This window comes from Saccopteryx leptura, chromosome 1 (genome assembly GCF_036850995.1).
Source record: "Saccopteryx leptura isolate mSacLep1 chromosome 1, mSacLep1_pri_phased_curated, whole genome shotgun sequence".
Classification (NCBI taxonomy): domain Eukaryota; kingdom Metazoa; phylum Chordata; class Mammalia; order Chiroptera; family Emballonuridae; genus Saccopteryx; species Saccopteryx leptura.
The window spans coordinates 380,204,839-380,219,376 of NC_089503.1; the positions used below are offsets into that span (position 1 = coordinate 380,204,839).

At 54.6% G+C, this 14,538-nt stretch overlaps 1 protein-coding gene across 6 annotated transcripts in view; it reads right to left on the reverse strand.

The window, feature by feature from the left end:
* DAAM2 (dishevelled associated activator of morphogenesis 2) overlaps positions 1–14,538 on the reverse strand; it is a 125,300-nt gene that overhangs the window by 54,314 nt on the left and 56,448 nt on the right. For 4 of the 6 annotated variants that reach the window (XM_066359492.1, XM_066359486.1, XM_066359488.1 and 1 more), the window contains exon 2: positions 4,439–4,666. In XM_066359492.1, the coding sequence (XP_066215589.1) occupies positions 4,439–4,606 (168 nt within the window). In that variant the 5' untranslated portion in view covers positions 4,607–4,666. Of the gene's footprint in view, positions 1–4,438; positions 4,667–6,451; positions 6,469–10,349; positions 10,367–14,538 lie in introns of those variants that run through there. The other 2 variants (XM_066359491.1, XM_066359490.1) reach the window with 2 other exon arrangements.

A 14,538-nucleotide genomic window follows, 5' to 3' on the forward strand; every position in this document is an offset into this window, starting at 1 on the left:
CCTGATGCCCAAGCTCAAAGCCAGCCTCCTGCAGCAAGCCTTCCACACCCTCCCCGGGGGAGAACACCTCTTCCTTCCTTCCCACCCGGTGGACCCGACCTGATGCCCAAGCTCAAAGCCAGCCTCCTGCAGCAAGCCTTCCACAGCCTCCCGGGGGGAGAACGCCTCTTCCTTCCTTCCCACCCGGTGGACCCGATCTGATGCCCAAGCTCAAAGCCAGCCTCCTGCAGCAAGCCTTCCACAGCCTCCCGGGGGGAGAACGCCTCTTCCTTCCTTCCCACCCAGTGGACCCGACCTGATGCCCACGCTCAAAGCCAGCCTCCTGCAGCAAGCCTTCCACAGCCTCCCGGGGGGAGAACGCCTCTTCCTTCCGAACTCCAGGTCAGTTCTATTCAACGCTGCATTGCGGTCATTTGCGAACCTGTCTTTTCTTCCCAGTGGTCTCTGTCACTAAATCAGTGGACATTTCTTGGTGATTTGGCTCAGCCCAAATGCCCCGTGACCCTGTGAACCCTGGGACCCCACTGCCTCCTTATCGAATCTCTCTGCCCGGATTCTACGACAGCCACCTTCTTGGGCAGAAGCCCCTGCTTCACTGCAGGTTCCTCTTGGGGTCCCTTGATGGCTCCTCCTCTTCTCTCCCACCATTAGGGGTCCAAGTCGCCCAGGGCACCGTCCTCCCTCGGCGCCTCCCTCGGTGAGGCCTTCTCCGTCGTTCCCAGGGCTCAGTCATTATCCCACACTCTCGGAAACCTGGACCTCCAGCCCACCAGTCTCCTGAGCACTGGCCCCTGGGACCCCACTGCCTCCCAGGCTGAGGCGCCTCACACGCTTACGTAGGGTCGCTAGGTGCCACACACTGTTCTAAGTGCTTAGGTTTACTCATTAAAGTTGCAAAAACGCATCTCACAGATGAGAACACTGACACAGAGAGAATAGCTGATGCAGACTGAGTTCCTCATCCCAATCTCCTAAACCCGAGTGCCCGCAGGGCCCAACATCCACCCCTTCCCCATGTCATAGGCCTGGGCGCTCCTGGATTCCTGCCCGCGCACCCATCTCAGCAAGTCCTACTACATTCTCTCCTCAACAGCTCTCTAGTCTGTCCACTTCTCTCCATCCTCACTGCTAACTCTCGAGTCTCAACCACCGTTCTCCCTAGCTTGGACGGCTCCCAGAGCCTCTAATGGTCTACTAGGAGCCCTCTTCAACAGAGCACCCTGAATGGTCTTTTAGTTTTTTGGTGCACGTTGCGACACCTTAGTTGTTCATTGATTGCTTTCTCACATGTGCCTTGACCAGGGGTCTTCAGCAGACCGAGTAACCCCTTGCTAGAGCCAGCGACCTTGGGTCCAAGCTGGTGAGCTTTGCTCAAACCAGATGAGCCCGCGCTCAAGCTGGCAACCTTGGGGTCTCAAACCTGGGGCCTTCCGCATCCCAGTTCGATGCTCTATCCACTGCGCCACCGCCTGGTCAGGCCTGAATGGTCTTTTAGAAAAGCAGATCGGATCACCTCAAAGCCCTGCTTAGAGCCCTCAGTGGTTTTTTCTGTAGCCCTTAGAATTAAACCCAAATGCTCAGTTATTTTCATCTTCACAGTGTTTCCCGAAAGGACCTGCACTTCTCTGTGTGGGGCCCTCTGTGGTTGCTCTGCACCCCCATTCATGTATCTAACCATCACTCTGTTTTCAGATCTCCGTGGAAATGTCACTGCTTCAAAGGGACCATCACGACCTCTATTCTAGAATAAAGCTCCCTGCTAGACTCTCCACAGGCCCCCTGACCCATTCTCTTTCCAAACACCCACCACACCTGTCATTACTGTTCAAGATTAGTCTCCCTTTTTAGACTTCTCAGAGGCGGAGGCCGTGCCTGTTGGTTCACCATTAAATCCCAACCCCCACAGAGCCCAGCATACTCAGTCTCTCAATAAACATTTTTCATTTATTTGATCAATAGCTGATCAATAGTGCGTCTCCTTACAGATAAGACTTCTCTGGCTCATCCTTGCTATTCTCAATGTACCTGGTTGGGAGCCCTGCTCACTACAGATGCTGAATAAAAGGGCCAAAGAAAAGAATATTCCTCATGTTCTTCCATCAAAATTCACACATACTGTCCAAGAAAATGCCCCTGCCTGCGATAATATAAAAAAATTCACTTTTGATCTGCGTTCCCAGTTCCTGGTGCAGAGCTCCTAAATCCCTCGGAATTTCCTGGGTGATAAGAGCCTCTTTTCTTCTAGTGAAGTGACTCTTGGTGGGATCTAGATCGCTTCCAGATGGGGGGCCTGGTTGCCAGAAAGATCAAGGCTTTATCAGAAAGCTAGGACTTTCAGCCTCACTTCCAAAACCCCAGAGAGAGAAGAGAGTTTGGAGACTGAGCTAAGACTTGGTCGTGCCTACATGAAGAAACTTCTATAAAACCCCCTAAATGACAAGGCTCAGGGAGCTTCCAGGTTGTCGAACCCATTCCCATGCTGGGAGGGTGTGGGCACCCCCCAGACTCCGCAGGGACAGAAGGACCCGTGCTTGGGACAGGAGCCGTGCTTGGGACAGGCCCCGTGCTTGGGACAGGACCCGTGCTTGGGACAGGTCCCGTGCTTGGGACAGGACCCATGCTTGGGACAGGTCCCGTGCTTGGGACAGGACCCGTGCTTGGGACAGGACCCGTGCTTGGGACAGGTCCCGTGCTTGGGACAGGTCCCGTGCTTGGGACAGGACCCGTGCTTGGGACAGGTCCCGTGCTTGGGACAGGTCCCGTGCTTGGGACAGGACCCGTGCTTGGGACAGGAGCCGTGCTTGGGACAGGAGCCGTGCTTGGGACAGGAGCCATGCTTGGGACAGGAGCCATGCTTGGGACAGGAGCCGTGCTTGGGACAGGAGCCATGCTTGGGACAGGTCCCGTGCTTGGGACAGGAGCCTGCCTGCCCTCTCCCTTCCGGGTCCTACCCTATGTGCCCCTCCATCAGGCTATTCATTCGCGCCCTCTCTAACACTCTTTATAATAAGCTGGTAGTAGTCAGAAAAGTGTTTCCCTGAGTCCTCGTGAGCCATTCTAGCAAATTATTGAACGTTGAGGAAGGGATCGTGGGAACCCCCAATTTGTAGCCAAGTCAAACGAAATGTGGGTAACCTGGGAACTCCCTACTTGTGATTGGCATATGAAGTCGGGGGCAGTCTTGTGGGCCTGACCCCTTAACCCCGTGGGGTCTGCATTAATTCTGGGTAGTTAGTGTCAGAAATGAGTTAAGTTGTAGGACACCCCGTTGGTGACCAGAGACCTGGAGGGTCGCTGGGTGTGGAAGCCTGCACGCCTGGCGGCAGCCGTATTCTGAGTAAAAGCCAGCCCTTCGTAGGGCCGACAGCCACTCGTCCGTCTACACTAGGAAACACTGCGCTGAGTCTTCCTAAACCTGGGGTGACGAGGGAGGTGGGACACTTTTGCACACCACCTTCATGGTCTCATCTCAGAGCGTCCTGTTAGTTGAAGGGCTAGACGGTCTTAGTCAGATACATCTGTTATCAAATTCAAGTATGGATTCCCATTCCAAATCACACTGCATGGTTTCCCTTCTGGTCAGCCAGGAGCTTGAGTGACCAAGAGCCCCTGGTAAGTAAGTCTGTGCTCATCACGCTGCCCTACGCCAGGGTTCAAGTCTGAGTCCCGGGCCCAGGTCCCGCATCCCGATCCGGGCGGGACTCCCTCTGCCATGACGGCTTGTCCCACCACCAGACCTCCAAAGAGAGGAATCGTGCGTCTGTCCCGTCCTGCCTCCTGTGGTCGGAGGAGGAAGCTGCACACATAGGGGTTCCCACAGAGGCGTAGTGTTGCCCTGGTCCCGACGGGTACCAAAGAGTCAGGAAGGGCTGATGCCCGTGTGAGCGACAGAGGCTCTGCCTTCCTAAGGCTGGACGTGGGACAGAGGCGTCCCAGACCCGAGCCAATCTCAGGCGTGACACAGGCGTCTCCCCTTCCCACACTCTAACCAGCCATCACCTGCTCTGCGGGACCCGGTGTCCACCCACCCTGCCTCTTCTTCCTGAGCTCAGAGGAGACCCCAGGGAGTTCCAGAGAACAGACCAGAGAATGGTGCCACGTGTTCTGGTGTTCTCTGAGGTGCTCACCGCCTTAGGCCACCAAAGCCTGGACCTGCTCTTTTCACAGCAGCCTAACCGCCCACTGCCTGCTCAGGTCTGGAATCCAAGGGAGGTATGAGAGGTAGGTCCGTTCTTCCGGGGATGCCTTTCATGGTAAGCGGCTTTCTCCCACATGGCTCAGGGGTCCTGGGGAGGCCGCCTCAGCCCCCAGCAGAGCTTCAGAGGTGAGAGCCCGACACACGGGCCCCGGCCCTCTGTCTGGCTCGGCCGGCTCCAGCCATTCCCCCCCAACCCCGCCCCCCGCCGCAGTGTGGGCACCTTCCCCGCCCCTCACTCACCACCAGCTCTGCGAAGCGGACGTTGAGCTCCTCCGGGTTGGGGATGGGACTGGAGAACTCCATGTACTGCAGCGGGTTATTGTCCCGGAGGTTGATCTCGGGCAGGTCCCCGCCCCCAAAGCAGCACAGGAAGCCCAGGCCATGGCGACTCCTCTTGCGGGGGGCCATGGTCACTGCGGGCCAGGGGGGGACAGTCAACAGGCAGGTGCCCTAGGTCCTCATTGTGATCTGGGTGGGAAAACAGAGAGCACAGAATATGGTCAGGCAGGGCAGCCAGGAAGGCGGGGACAGTGCCACTCTGCCACCGTAGCTTCTTCGTTCAGCTGCCAGGAGCCCTCAGCCGGACGGCCAAGCCCCCTCCCTTCGCCCACAGCATCTCGGCTTTCTCCTGCTCCTTCTGCCTGGAGGCACTTCCTCCCCACCACCCTCTCCCATGTTTCCTGACGCAAACACTTCCGCTTCCCCCCTCTGCGTCCCTAGAGAAGAGAGGAGGGGTACAGTCCCAAACCGGACTTCCAGGAGGTCAGGGGTGACACTCCTATTACCTCCTCCATCTCCGTCGGGGGGAGTCCCACCCCTGTTCTCCAGGGCTCACTCATTCGCTCACTTGGTTCATTCTGGGGTTTGGGGATACCTGGCTTAAAGGTTTCATATTGGGGAGGAGAGGGTTAAGGTATTTTTAAGTATGGATTCTTAGCTGTTTCTTCTAGATTTGGGTCATGAACAGAATGATCAGACTGTCTCCACGGTCTTGACTCACGTCATTGCTGAAAATGCGGACCACAATGCAGGAACAGACAGACCCACGTGGGAATGGCCAAGCTAGTCGGCAACGTGCTCAGGGAACAGCCCTGCAACCAGCCCTCAGTCCACAAACCCACAGAGCTACCTACCCCCTTTTCTATGCAGACACCAGAGGAGACTCTTCCTAAAGCCTCGTGGAACTCGAGACATGCCCAATCTAAGGCCCTCCTTGGAACCAAGCTCTAGAACCTTATCCAAGAAAGAGCAGTCCAGTGTGGTATGACTTGTCCCTGGTGAACTCAGGGTAGCTGCTGGAGACCAGGGCTTTGTTTCCGAAGCCCTCACCACCGGGCTAACAACTCAGTCATCTGGGCTGGCCTCTCACATAAATCATTACGCATTTTAATTGTCATTCTGGAGTTTTTTTTTACCAGCTCCATTTTAACCTTTCTCCATAAACTCGGTGACAGACTTTTCAATAGACTCAGGAGAGCTTCAAGTGACACACTCCCGGAGGCGGCCCTGCATTAGTTTATCTTTCATGTGTTTACATACTGGCTCTCCACAGCTCCAGCGAAGGCTCCATGAAGACAGGGGCCGCCACCAGGAGCCCTTCCCCAGCCTCGGACGGGGCCACCGAGCCGGGCACGGTAGACACTAGCCCGGTCCGGTTTAAGAAGCCGCCCAGCTGTGCCTCTGGCGACTGCGAAGTCTGAACCAGAGGATCTGAGCTTCCCCCCAGGCTCTGAGCTACCTCCAGTTGGACAGGTAAACCCTTGTCCCTGACTCTGGGCAGGGAGGAGTAGCAAAGGTGGAGGTGACCAGAGGGATTCATTTCTGCAAAATCCCTTTACCAAGACAAGCAATGGTGGTTCCCATATTAGAAAGAATTCAGAAGCAACATGGAAAAACAGGAAGCAACAACGGAACAAGATTCAGTGGACTTGAAGTTGAGCCGGAGGGATTTAACCTGCCCCCACCACCACCCACCTTTCTCTCCATGGAAACTTCTCCAGGACCAACAGCTCCGTGCCCGCCCTCTCCTGTCTCCCTGTCCCGCCCCCTTCTCCTCCCTGTAGGAAACAAGGTCTCCTAGGACTGTTCGTTCCTAAACACAGACCAACCAGCAGCTCGGAGACACCAAGCCATCTGGTCACCACCAGTTAGACATCTTGTGACTGTCACAGGTGTCCCTCCAGCCCTCTGGCCCCTGCCAGACTTCTCCTCCTTACTGTCACACCCTTCCACATTGTGGGGAAACATATTTACTCAACTCAGGAGACGCGGGCTCGTCACCAGCCAGCTGTGGGTCGGGGAATCGCGGTGCTTTCCTATCTGGGCCTCAGTTTCCTCTCGGCGCCAGGGCAGGGTTTGGCGGAAGAACTCCCGGCTCTTTCACACCGTCTGGCGGGATCTCACTCCCAAAGATCTCCCCAGGGGCACTCCCCAGGGGCACTGGGCGCTCCTCCCACATTCCTCCCCAAGCCAGGAAGTGCTTCCTATTGCGGGAGCGCCGAACTCCCGTTTGGTCTGTAAAGAGGAAAATCCTAACCCTCACCCCCATGCTCTGGCCCCCAGCTCCTCTATACGCCAGTTTTTGCATTAATTAAAACTTCAAAAGCCCCACGTCATTAATGCTTACCCCTAAGTCATACCTAGAAGCAGGTTAATATTAATACTGCGACTTTGGTATTTGGCAGACACCCGGTTATATCTACATTTCATCCCCATAACAACTCTGCGATAGGTGGCATCATTTGAAAGAAGTTAGTTAAAGAAAAGAATAAATAAATAAACCTGTGGTTCAGAGACGTTATAAGTAACTGGCCTAACGACACACAGCAGTTATGGCATAGCTAGGGATTCAGACACGTGACTCTGATGCTAAAGCTATAAACCACGAAGCTATAGTGCACATGTCTGAGGAATGCCCCCATCGGAGACCTGCTCAGAGCTTTCTCAAAGAGTCTACAGGATCTGACTCAGTTGTTCATAATTACTTCCTGTGAGTTGGGCCCAGGTGTTCTCACACCTCTGCAATCTCGGTTCAGCTTCGCGGTGATCTTGTGAGGTGGGTATTACTATTATCCCTTCTGCAGATGATGATACGGAGGCTTCAGCGGCTGTGACGTGACTTGTCAGCACCACCAGCTGCTAAGAGACAGAGCTGGAGCTCACAACTGAATACTCTGGACTCTAAGTTCAGTGCTCAGGGCGCAGGGCCCACACTGACCCATAAACCCTTCCTGTAGCTCTTGGGACCAATGCTGTGTGGCTTCAGGGTATTCAAATTGCCTCCTACTCCCCCTCCCCTCCCAGAAACATACGTGAGGATAACAGCGCAAGGAAATGCTACTGTGGTCTGTCCTTGGCCGCTTCCAAAATGCCTACGAGGAGTCAGGCACTGGGCTGACAAGCGAGTGCTCTAGCTCATTCATTCTCTGAAACTCTCCAATAACACGACTGTCCCTTCTTACCGATGATGACATTAAGACTCCCAAAGGTCAGGCCACTTGGCCAACAACCACATCCTATGGCCAAAGGGACCGCATGTTGAGGACAAGAGCGTCACACTTGAACACACATTCTTTTAACCAGCTTCTAGCCTGTGTGCTAGACCCTGACCTGGGTGGCGACAATTAAGCAAGGTGTGGTTCTTCTCCTCGAGGGTCCCTTCTAGTGTGGGAGCCGGGGGAGTCAAGCCGTCAACAGAGGAGGGTTAGAGAGACAGGTGTGGCGGCAGCACCGGGAAAGGGGCCCCGCCTTAGCCCAGGAAGGGAGAAGATGACCCTGAGCTGGTCTTGAACAAGATGAGAGAATTAAGGAAGGGTCAAAGGTGGAAAAGGCATTCCAGGCAAGGGGAACAGCATAAGCAAAGGCACAGAGGAAGCAGCAGCACAGTGTGTGTGAGTCTAGAGTTCTGACCAGTGGCTAAATTATATATTTTTGTGGCTAAATGTCCAGACAAAGGGCATAGGTAGGGTCCACATGTGCCTGGGGTTGACAGGGCCTCTCAGGCATCCTGGGGAGCCTGCTCCCTGGCTCTCCTCTCCCCACCAAGTCCCCTGAGGCTCGGGTCTGGGAACGGGGCCCAGAGCTCCCCAGAGCTGCTGCATGGGACGTAAGGAATGTAAACAATTTCCTGTCTCACAGGCAGGAGATCCCTCCCTATATACTGACCCCTGTGTGCCACTGGGGGTCACCCAGAAAACAGACCCTGGCCCAGCTCCCCTGAGACCTGGCTCCCCAAGGGAGAGTGTGTGCTTTTCTATCTGCCTCCTACCTCCCCACCGACCACCCACACCTGCTCCCACTTCAAGCCTCGGAAGACCACCCCCTCGTGCTCTGGGCCAGCCAACAGGCTCAGGGGCCCTCACAACCCTATTTATACATGCTTCCACCCCGAAGCTGTCTGAACCACCAGCACCCAACTCTGTCCCACACACTTGGTTGGGTCCTACTCAACTGTCATAAACTCTAACTCTCCGATTTCAGGCAAGTTACTGAGCCTCTCTGAGCCTCAGTTTCCTCTTCAGGAAAATAATAATAGTACATGCTCATGAGGACTAAATTAGCTAATATTTGTAAAGCACTTAGAAAGTGCCTAGTAATAGGAAACACTATTAATAGCTACACAGACAAGCCACAGTTATATTTACGATGATAACCTGAAAAGTTGACTTGTCTATATTACAGAACGTTCTCTATATGAGTGAATCTCATATACTATTAGAGGGCTTGGCAAATTTACATCCAGCCGCAGGCTGTGTTTGTAAACACTGTCTCACTGGAACACAGCCCACCCACTCATTTAGGTTCCTCCATGGCCGCTTCGTGCGACAGAGACCCTGTGGTCCACAAAGCCAAAACACTGACTACCTGGCCCTTCACAGAAAGCTTACTGATCACTGTGTTCTTAGGTTGAACTACATGTAGCTGACAGTATTCAATTAGGTTGAATCTACAAAACCATTAATTTCACATGGTTCAAGTTAGTCTATCACACTGGCTAATCATGTGTCCTATCTTACTCGCCCTCACCCCCCAAAAATGGGAGGGTTATGTTATAAATCTAGTGACTCCAATCATAATAAAGTTATAATTATCATTTTTGAGCACCTACCATGTTCAAGGTTTATCTTGAACTCTCACCGCACTCCTGCAGGCTAAATATGGTTACCGACCCCCCACCACCACCACCCGCCCGCCTTTTACAGATGAGAATATTTGAGATTCAGAAAGATGCAAAGCCAAGTGTAAAGCTCAGACTCAAACCAGGTCTCCAGCCCCCACATCGACCACACTGTCCCCACTCAGGGCTAAGAGTTGCTGGGAGTGAGCCCCATCTCTGATTAGGACAAGAAATGAAAGCACGCAGACGACTGGTATCCCCACTTCTCTGCCGGCCCATCTCCCAGATGGGGCTCTGCCCGCTCGTGGCTGATGGTCCCCATTGTTACTTCCCCAACAACCTCAGGACAAGAAAGTGTGAGCCTCAGGCGGGGCTGGGAAGGGGACGGGGAACACTTTCAAAAATAATCAAGCTCTCTTTCCAGGACCGGGGGAGCTATTTTTAGCAGCCGCCTGGGTTACGGTTTTCCCCTCCGCTCTGGGAAAGGCCGAGAATGCACCAGTCAGCTCCTGGGCCTCAGTCCTCTCTGTGCCCGCTGCCGAGTGGGAGAAGGGGAGAAAGGGAGAAAGGGGCATCTTGCTGGGAAAGTGAAACTGAAAACTCCCCGAAGTGACATTTCTCTGACCTGGGAGTAAATGTGAACTTAGGGCTTTTCCCATTGATTTCTCATTTTGAGAAATGATAAAGAGAATAGACATTGCTTTGTCTCACTGGGGCAGAAAACAAGCAGATACCAAGTCTCCAAGGCCAAGCATCCATCCATCCATCCACCCATCCATCCACCCATCCATCCATCCACCCATCCATCCACCCATCCATCCATCCATCCTGAGTGCCTGGCAGGTATAAAGCCATTTCCTGGGTGCTTCAGATGAACCAAACATCAACCCTATCATCACTCGAGTTACCAGCCTCGCTGGGGAGGCCTGTGCCTAAGCAACCAGGGTGCACACAGGGGAGGAGGTGCAGCTCCCAGCCAGCCGGGAGATGGCAGGGAGGAAAGAGCAATTTCTGGCTGGTGATCTGGAAACTCACCACAGGAAGTAGCAGGACTCTGGGTCAAAGAGGAAGAAAGAAGACTGGCACATGCCAGTGGCCGGGGGTGGGGGCTTCCAAGATAGCATTCCCGACAAAAGCACACCAAAGCGCCTGATGGAGAAAAGTCCCGAGGGGAGGGAGCCGAAGGCAGGGGGTTCACCAGGCTGGAGCGGGGCAGCGGCCAGTAAGACCGGGCGAGGAAAAGGCCGCCCAGTGCCGGCTGAGGAGGAGGAGCCACTGAAAGGTGGCTGGCTGGGTGGTTTGCTGGCTGATTAGCTGGTTGGCTTTTCATAAAAAGAGAGAGTCTGTGAGGCCCGATCCAAGCTGGGACTGGGAGGACATTCAGGTGGCACGGCAGGGGGTGGAGGACAGGAGAGACAGGCAGAGCGGAGAGGTAGGAGGCAGCTCTGTCTGTCTGAATGAGGCCTGATCGCCCAGAATGGAGAGGAGGGGACGGAGGCCGGAACTGTCACGGAGGCTGTGCCAGCACATGAGTGAGCGGGTGAGGGCCCCTGGCGTGACATGCACTGGGCACAGAGGACAGGACCCAGGCCGAGCGTGAGAGGGAGGGTGGAAGCTCTCTGGACAACAGCTGTGAAGTGCAGGAGAAGGAGGAATTTCAACACCCCAGTCTCTACTGCCCGTCAGAGCCAGAGGGGCTCCTGGCCAAGGGGAAACCACTGTCACATGGCCCCCGCAGCCAATCTCCTCCCGCTCCCGGGAAGCCACGCCCCTCCTCCATCACACAGAGAAAGGCTGCGGGAGATGGGGACACAGCCTGGTGGGGAGGAGCTCCCTGCTGGCCACTCCCACTGGTCCTCATCTCCTGGGGTCCTGGGACAAAGGCCTGCTGTCACCGGTGAGGATAGAGCCTCAGGGTCCTGTTAGGGGAGGCTGGCCCTGGCCCTGGGACCCCAGGGGGGCCTGAGCACATGGCCCCACTCTGGACTCTGGGCTGTCCTCCCAGGCACGGTGCCCTCATTACAGTCCTGGTTGTCCCTCTCAGCGTCCTGCATGCATGCCAGAGCGGGCTCTGTGTGTGCCTCAGGGCCTGGCTGGATGTCCATCCTGGACCGTAGGCACAGACCATCCGTTCAGGTGGGCAGAGTCGGGGGGCAGCCATCGGGAGAGTGGGGAAGGGGATCTGAGCTGACTCCTGGAAGGCCACCAGGATTGCAAATGCAGACCCCCTCACTGCTGTCCGTACAGTTTCATCCACTGATTCACCCACGCTGATAAATTCCTGTTGAGCTCCTAAGTACCATGCAAAGAGCTGGAAAAATACCGCGGCGAGCAAGAGCACCGTTTGGTAGGGCAGAGAGACAATTACACAAATAAATCTAATAAAGTGTGGACGTGGTGATGACAGGCATGTACAAATGTTTGACTCTGAGAAATGTTTGCAGAACTCCGTCCCAAATGGGGGTTCCATTCCACCCTGAACACTCGGCCCGTATGAAGGGGATGCAGGGGCCCTGCGGAGCAGAGAGGGTGCTGGGAAGTAGTCAGGGATGCCGTCAAAGGTCAGGACCAGACGTCCGTGCCAGGGCCACTAGGGCTATAAAAGACTGAAAACACCCAAAGGACTGGTTAGTATAGGGATCGATTAGATAGACACATCTACATACACACACACACACACACACACACACACACACACACACACAATTATCTGTGAGTTCCTGGAGAGTTTGGGCTTATTTTTTTTTCTTATACTTTATTCAGATTTTCCCAAATTCCTTACTATGAGCATTTATTACATTCAGCAGAAGACAGTGTTATTTTAAAAGAAGAACCAATGTAGGCTAAAAATGAGGAGGCCTGGGACCGAGCCCCAACCCTGCCCTCGCAGGCTACCCGGACAAGAGAGGAATGAAGACCCTGAACAAGAAAGCATAATGCCTTGTCTGTAGACGAGCAGGTCAAACCACACGCTCCCGGGCTTTTCTCCCGCCCCCGACACTGGGCTCTGGGCCACAGAGCACACGAGGTGCGAAATGATGATGGTGGAATGGAACCGTACCCCCTGAGCGCCCGTGAGCTCATCATTCAATCCCCAGTCAGTCACTCAGCCCCTGTTGTTTGGGCATTCAGTCTAAGCCTGGCACTGCTCTCGGTGCTGGGAGTCTAAGGGCAAACGAAAGAGACCCAGGTCCCGCCCTCACAGAGCTACAGTCCCCCCCCCCCCCCCGGCTCAGAGCCCCCTCCCACTGCTCTTTGTCGTCCATCCATCCGTCCATCCCTGATGCCCCACCCTGTTTGTGATTCTTGCCACTTTTTTCCAAAATGCCTTGAGTGCGTTTGTTTCATTCCCAAACACCAAGCTCCAGACCTGGTCCAGCCCCGCATGGTCCTCATGCTGGGACCAGCGCTGACCTCTCACCCCTCCCCTCTCCAGCATCCTGCCAGCAGCTGTTTGAATGATGCTTCCGGGAGCACCTGACTCTTCAGTCCTCGGCTCAGCGTCGCTCAGGGTCCCCAGTCCGAACGGAAAGCCACCACCTTCAATGTTTCAGGTTTGGCCGTTTGGTGGGGCTGACCAAATTCCATGCCCACCAAGTCTTGAAATCAGATCCACACCCCAAGTGCCAAGGAGGACAGGGAAGAACTGGAACTCGCCTACATACACTTCTGGTGAGAATGCAAAATGGCGTGGCCATTATGGAAAAATGGGTTGTCCACCATTTAAAAGTTAAGCACGGAACCTCCGTAGGATACGATCATTTCACGTCTCGGCGTTTACCCCAGAGACATAAAAAGTGTAACGCCCCTACGGAGCCTTCCTCATAAACGTGCACAGCACCTTTCCTCATGACAGCTCCACACTGGAAGCAACCCAGATGCCCATAAACACGTGAATCAATAGACCAAGTGTGTAGTGTCCCCATGTAACAGCATGACTCCTCATCCACAAACAGGAATGAACTGTTTATGCCTGCCGCTGGGAGATGGATCTCAAAATAATTATCAGTGAAAGAAGCCAGAGGGAAAGGAGTACATGTTGTAGAATTCCGCTTCTAAAATTTGAGAAAATGCAAGCTAATCTAAACCAGGTGGGCGGTGACCTGTGGAGGAGGAGGGTGGGAAGCGGAGGCGGTGGATTATATCAATACAAGGGTCCGAGAGCGCTGCTGGGGATGATGGACAGTTTCACGGCCATGCATGTGCTCATGGTTTCAGAGGGGCAGACATGTGTTGAAACTCATCAAATTACGTACTTTAATTATGTAAGGTTTGTTATTGATCAATTATGGTTCAATAAAGCTATTAACAATAAACTAAACAGGTCTATTCAGAACCTCACAGTATCAGAACCACCAAACGCTCAGGCCACTGCAACGGGCTCCCTTCTAGAAGAATACTAATATTAGAAGCTACTCTAGGCCCTGGCCGGTTGGCTTAGTGGTAGAGTGTCAGCCTGGCGTGCAGAGGTCCCGGGTTCGATTCCCAGCCAGGGCGCACAGGAGAAGCACCCATCTGCTTCTCCACCCCTCCCCCTCTCCTTCCTCTCTGTCTCTCTCTTCCCCTCCCACAGCCAAGGCTCCATTGGAGCAAAGATGGCCCGGGCACTGGGGATGGCTCCTTGGCCTCTGCCCCAGGCGCTAGAGTGGCTCTGGTCGCAGCAAAGCGACGCCCCGGAGGGGCAGAGCATCGCCCCCTGGTGGGCAGAGCGTTGCTCCCTGGTGGGCGTGCCGGGTGGATCCCAGTCGGGCGCATGCGGGAGTCTGTCTGACTGTCTCTCCCTGTTTCCGGCTTCAGAAAGATACAAAAAAAAAAAAAAAGAAGCTACTCTATGAATTCTAGAAAGGACCCCATGGGAGTGAGGGGGTGGGGAACACAAAATCCCCCACAAGCCCAGGCCTCAGCCCATCGGGTTTCATATTAAGCCAGTGGCTAAGTGACTTAGTACCCATGAGCACATGGGTGGCAGTGCCCACCTCCCAGGGCTACCATGAGCACCCAGTGAAGGAAGGGCAAACATGAAGCAGTCAGCACAGCACCAGGCCCATCGCAGGCCCTCACACGGAGCTCCCGTCTCCTCTCCGGGCCAAGGCCGCTCAGAGTGACGGCGGAGATTCGGGGCTGAGCCCACGAAAGCATGAGAGAAGCTGGGGGCTCTCCGAGGGTCAGCGAGGATGGAGTCAGAACCCAGTGAAGCACAAACAAGCACAGACCTGGTTCCATC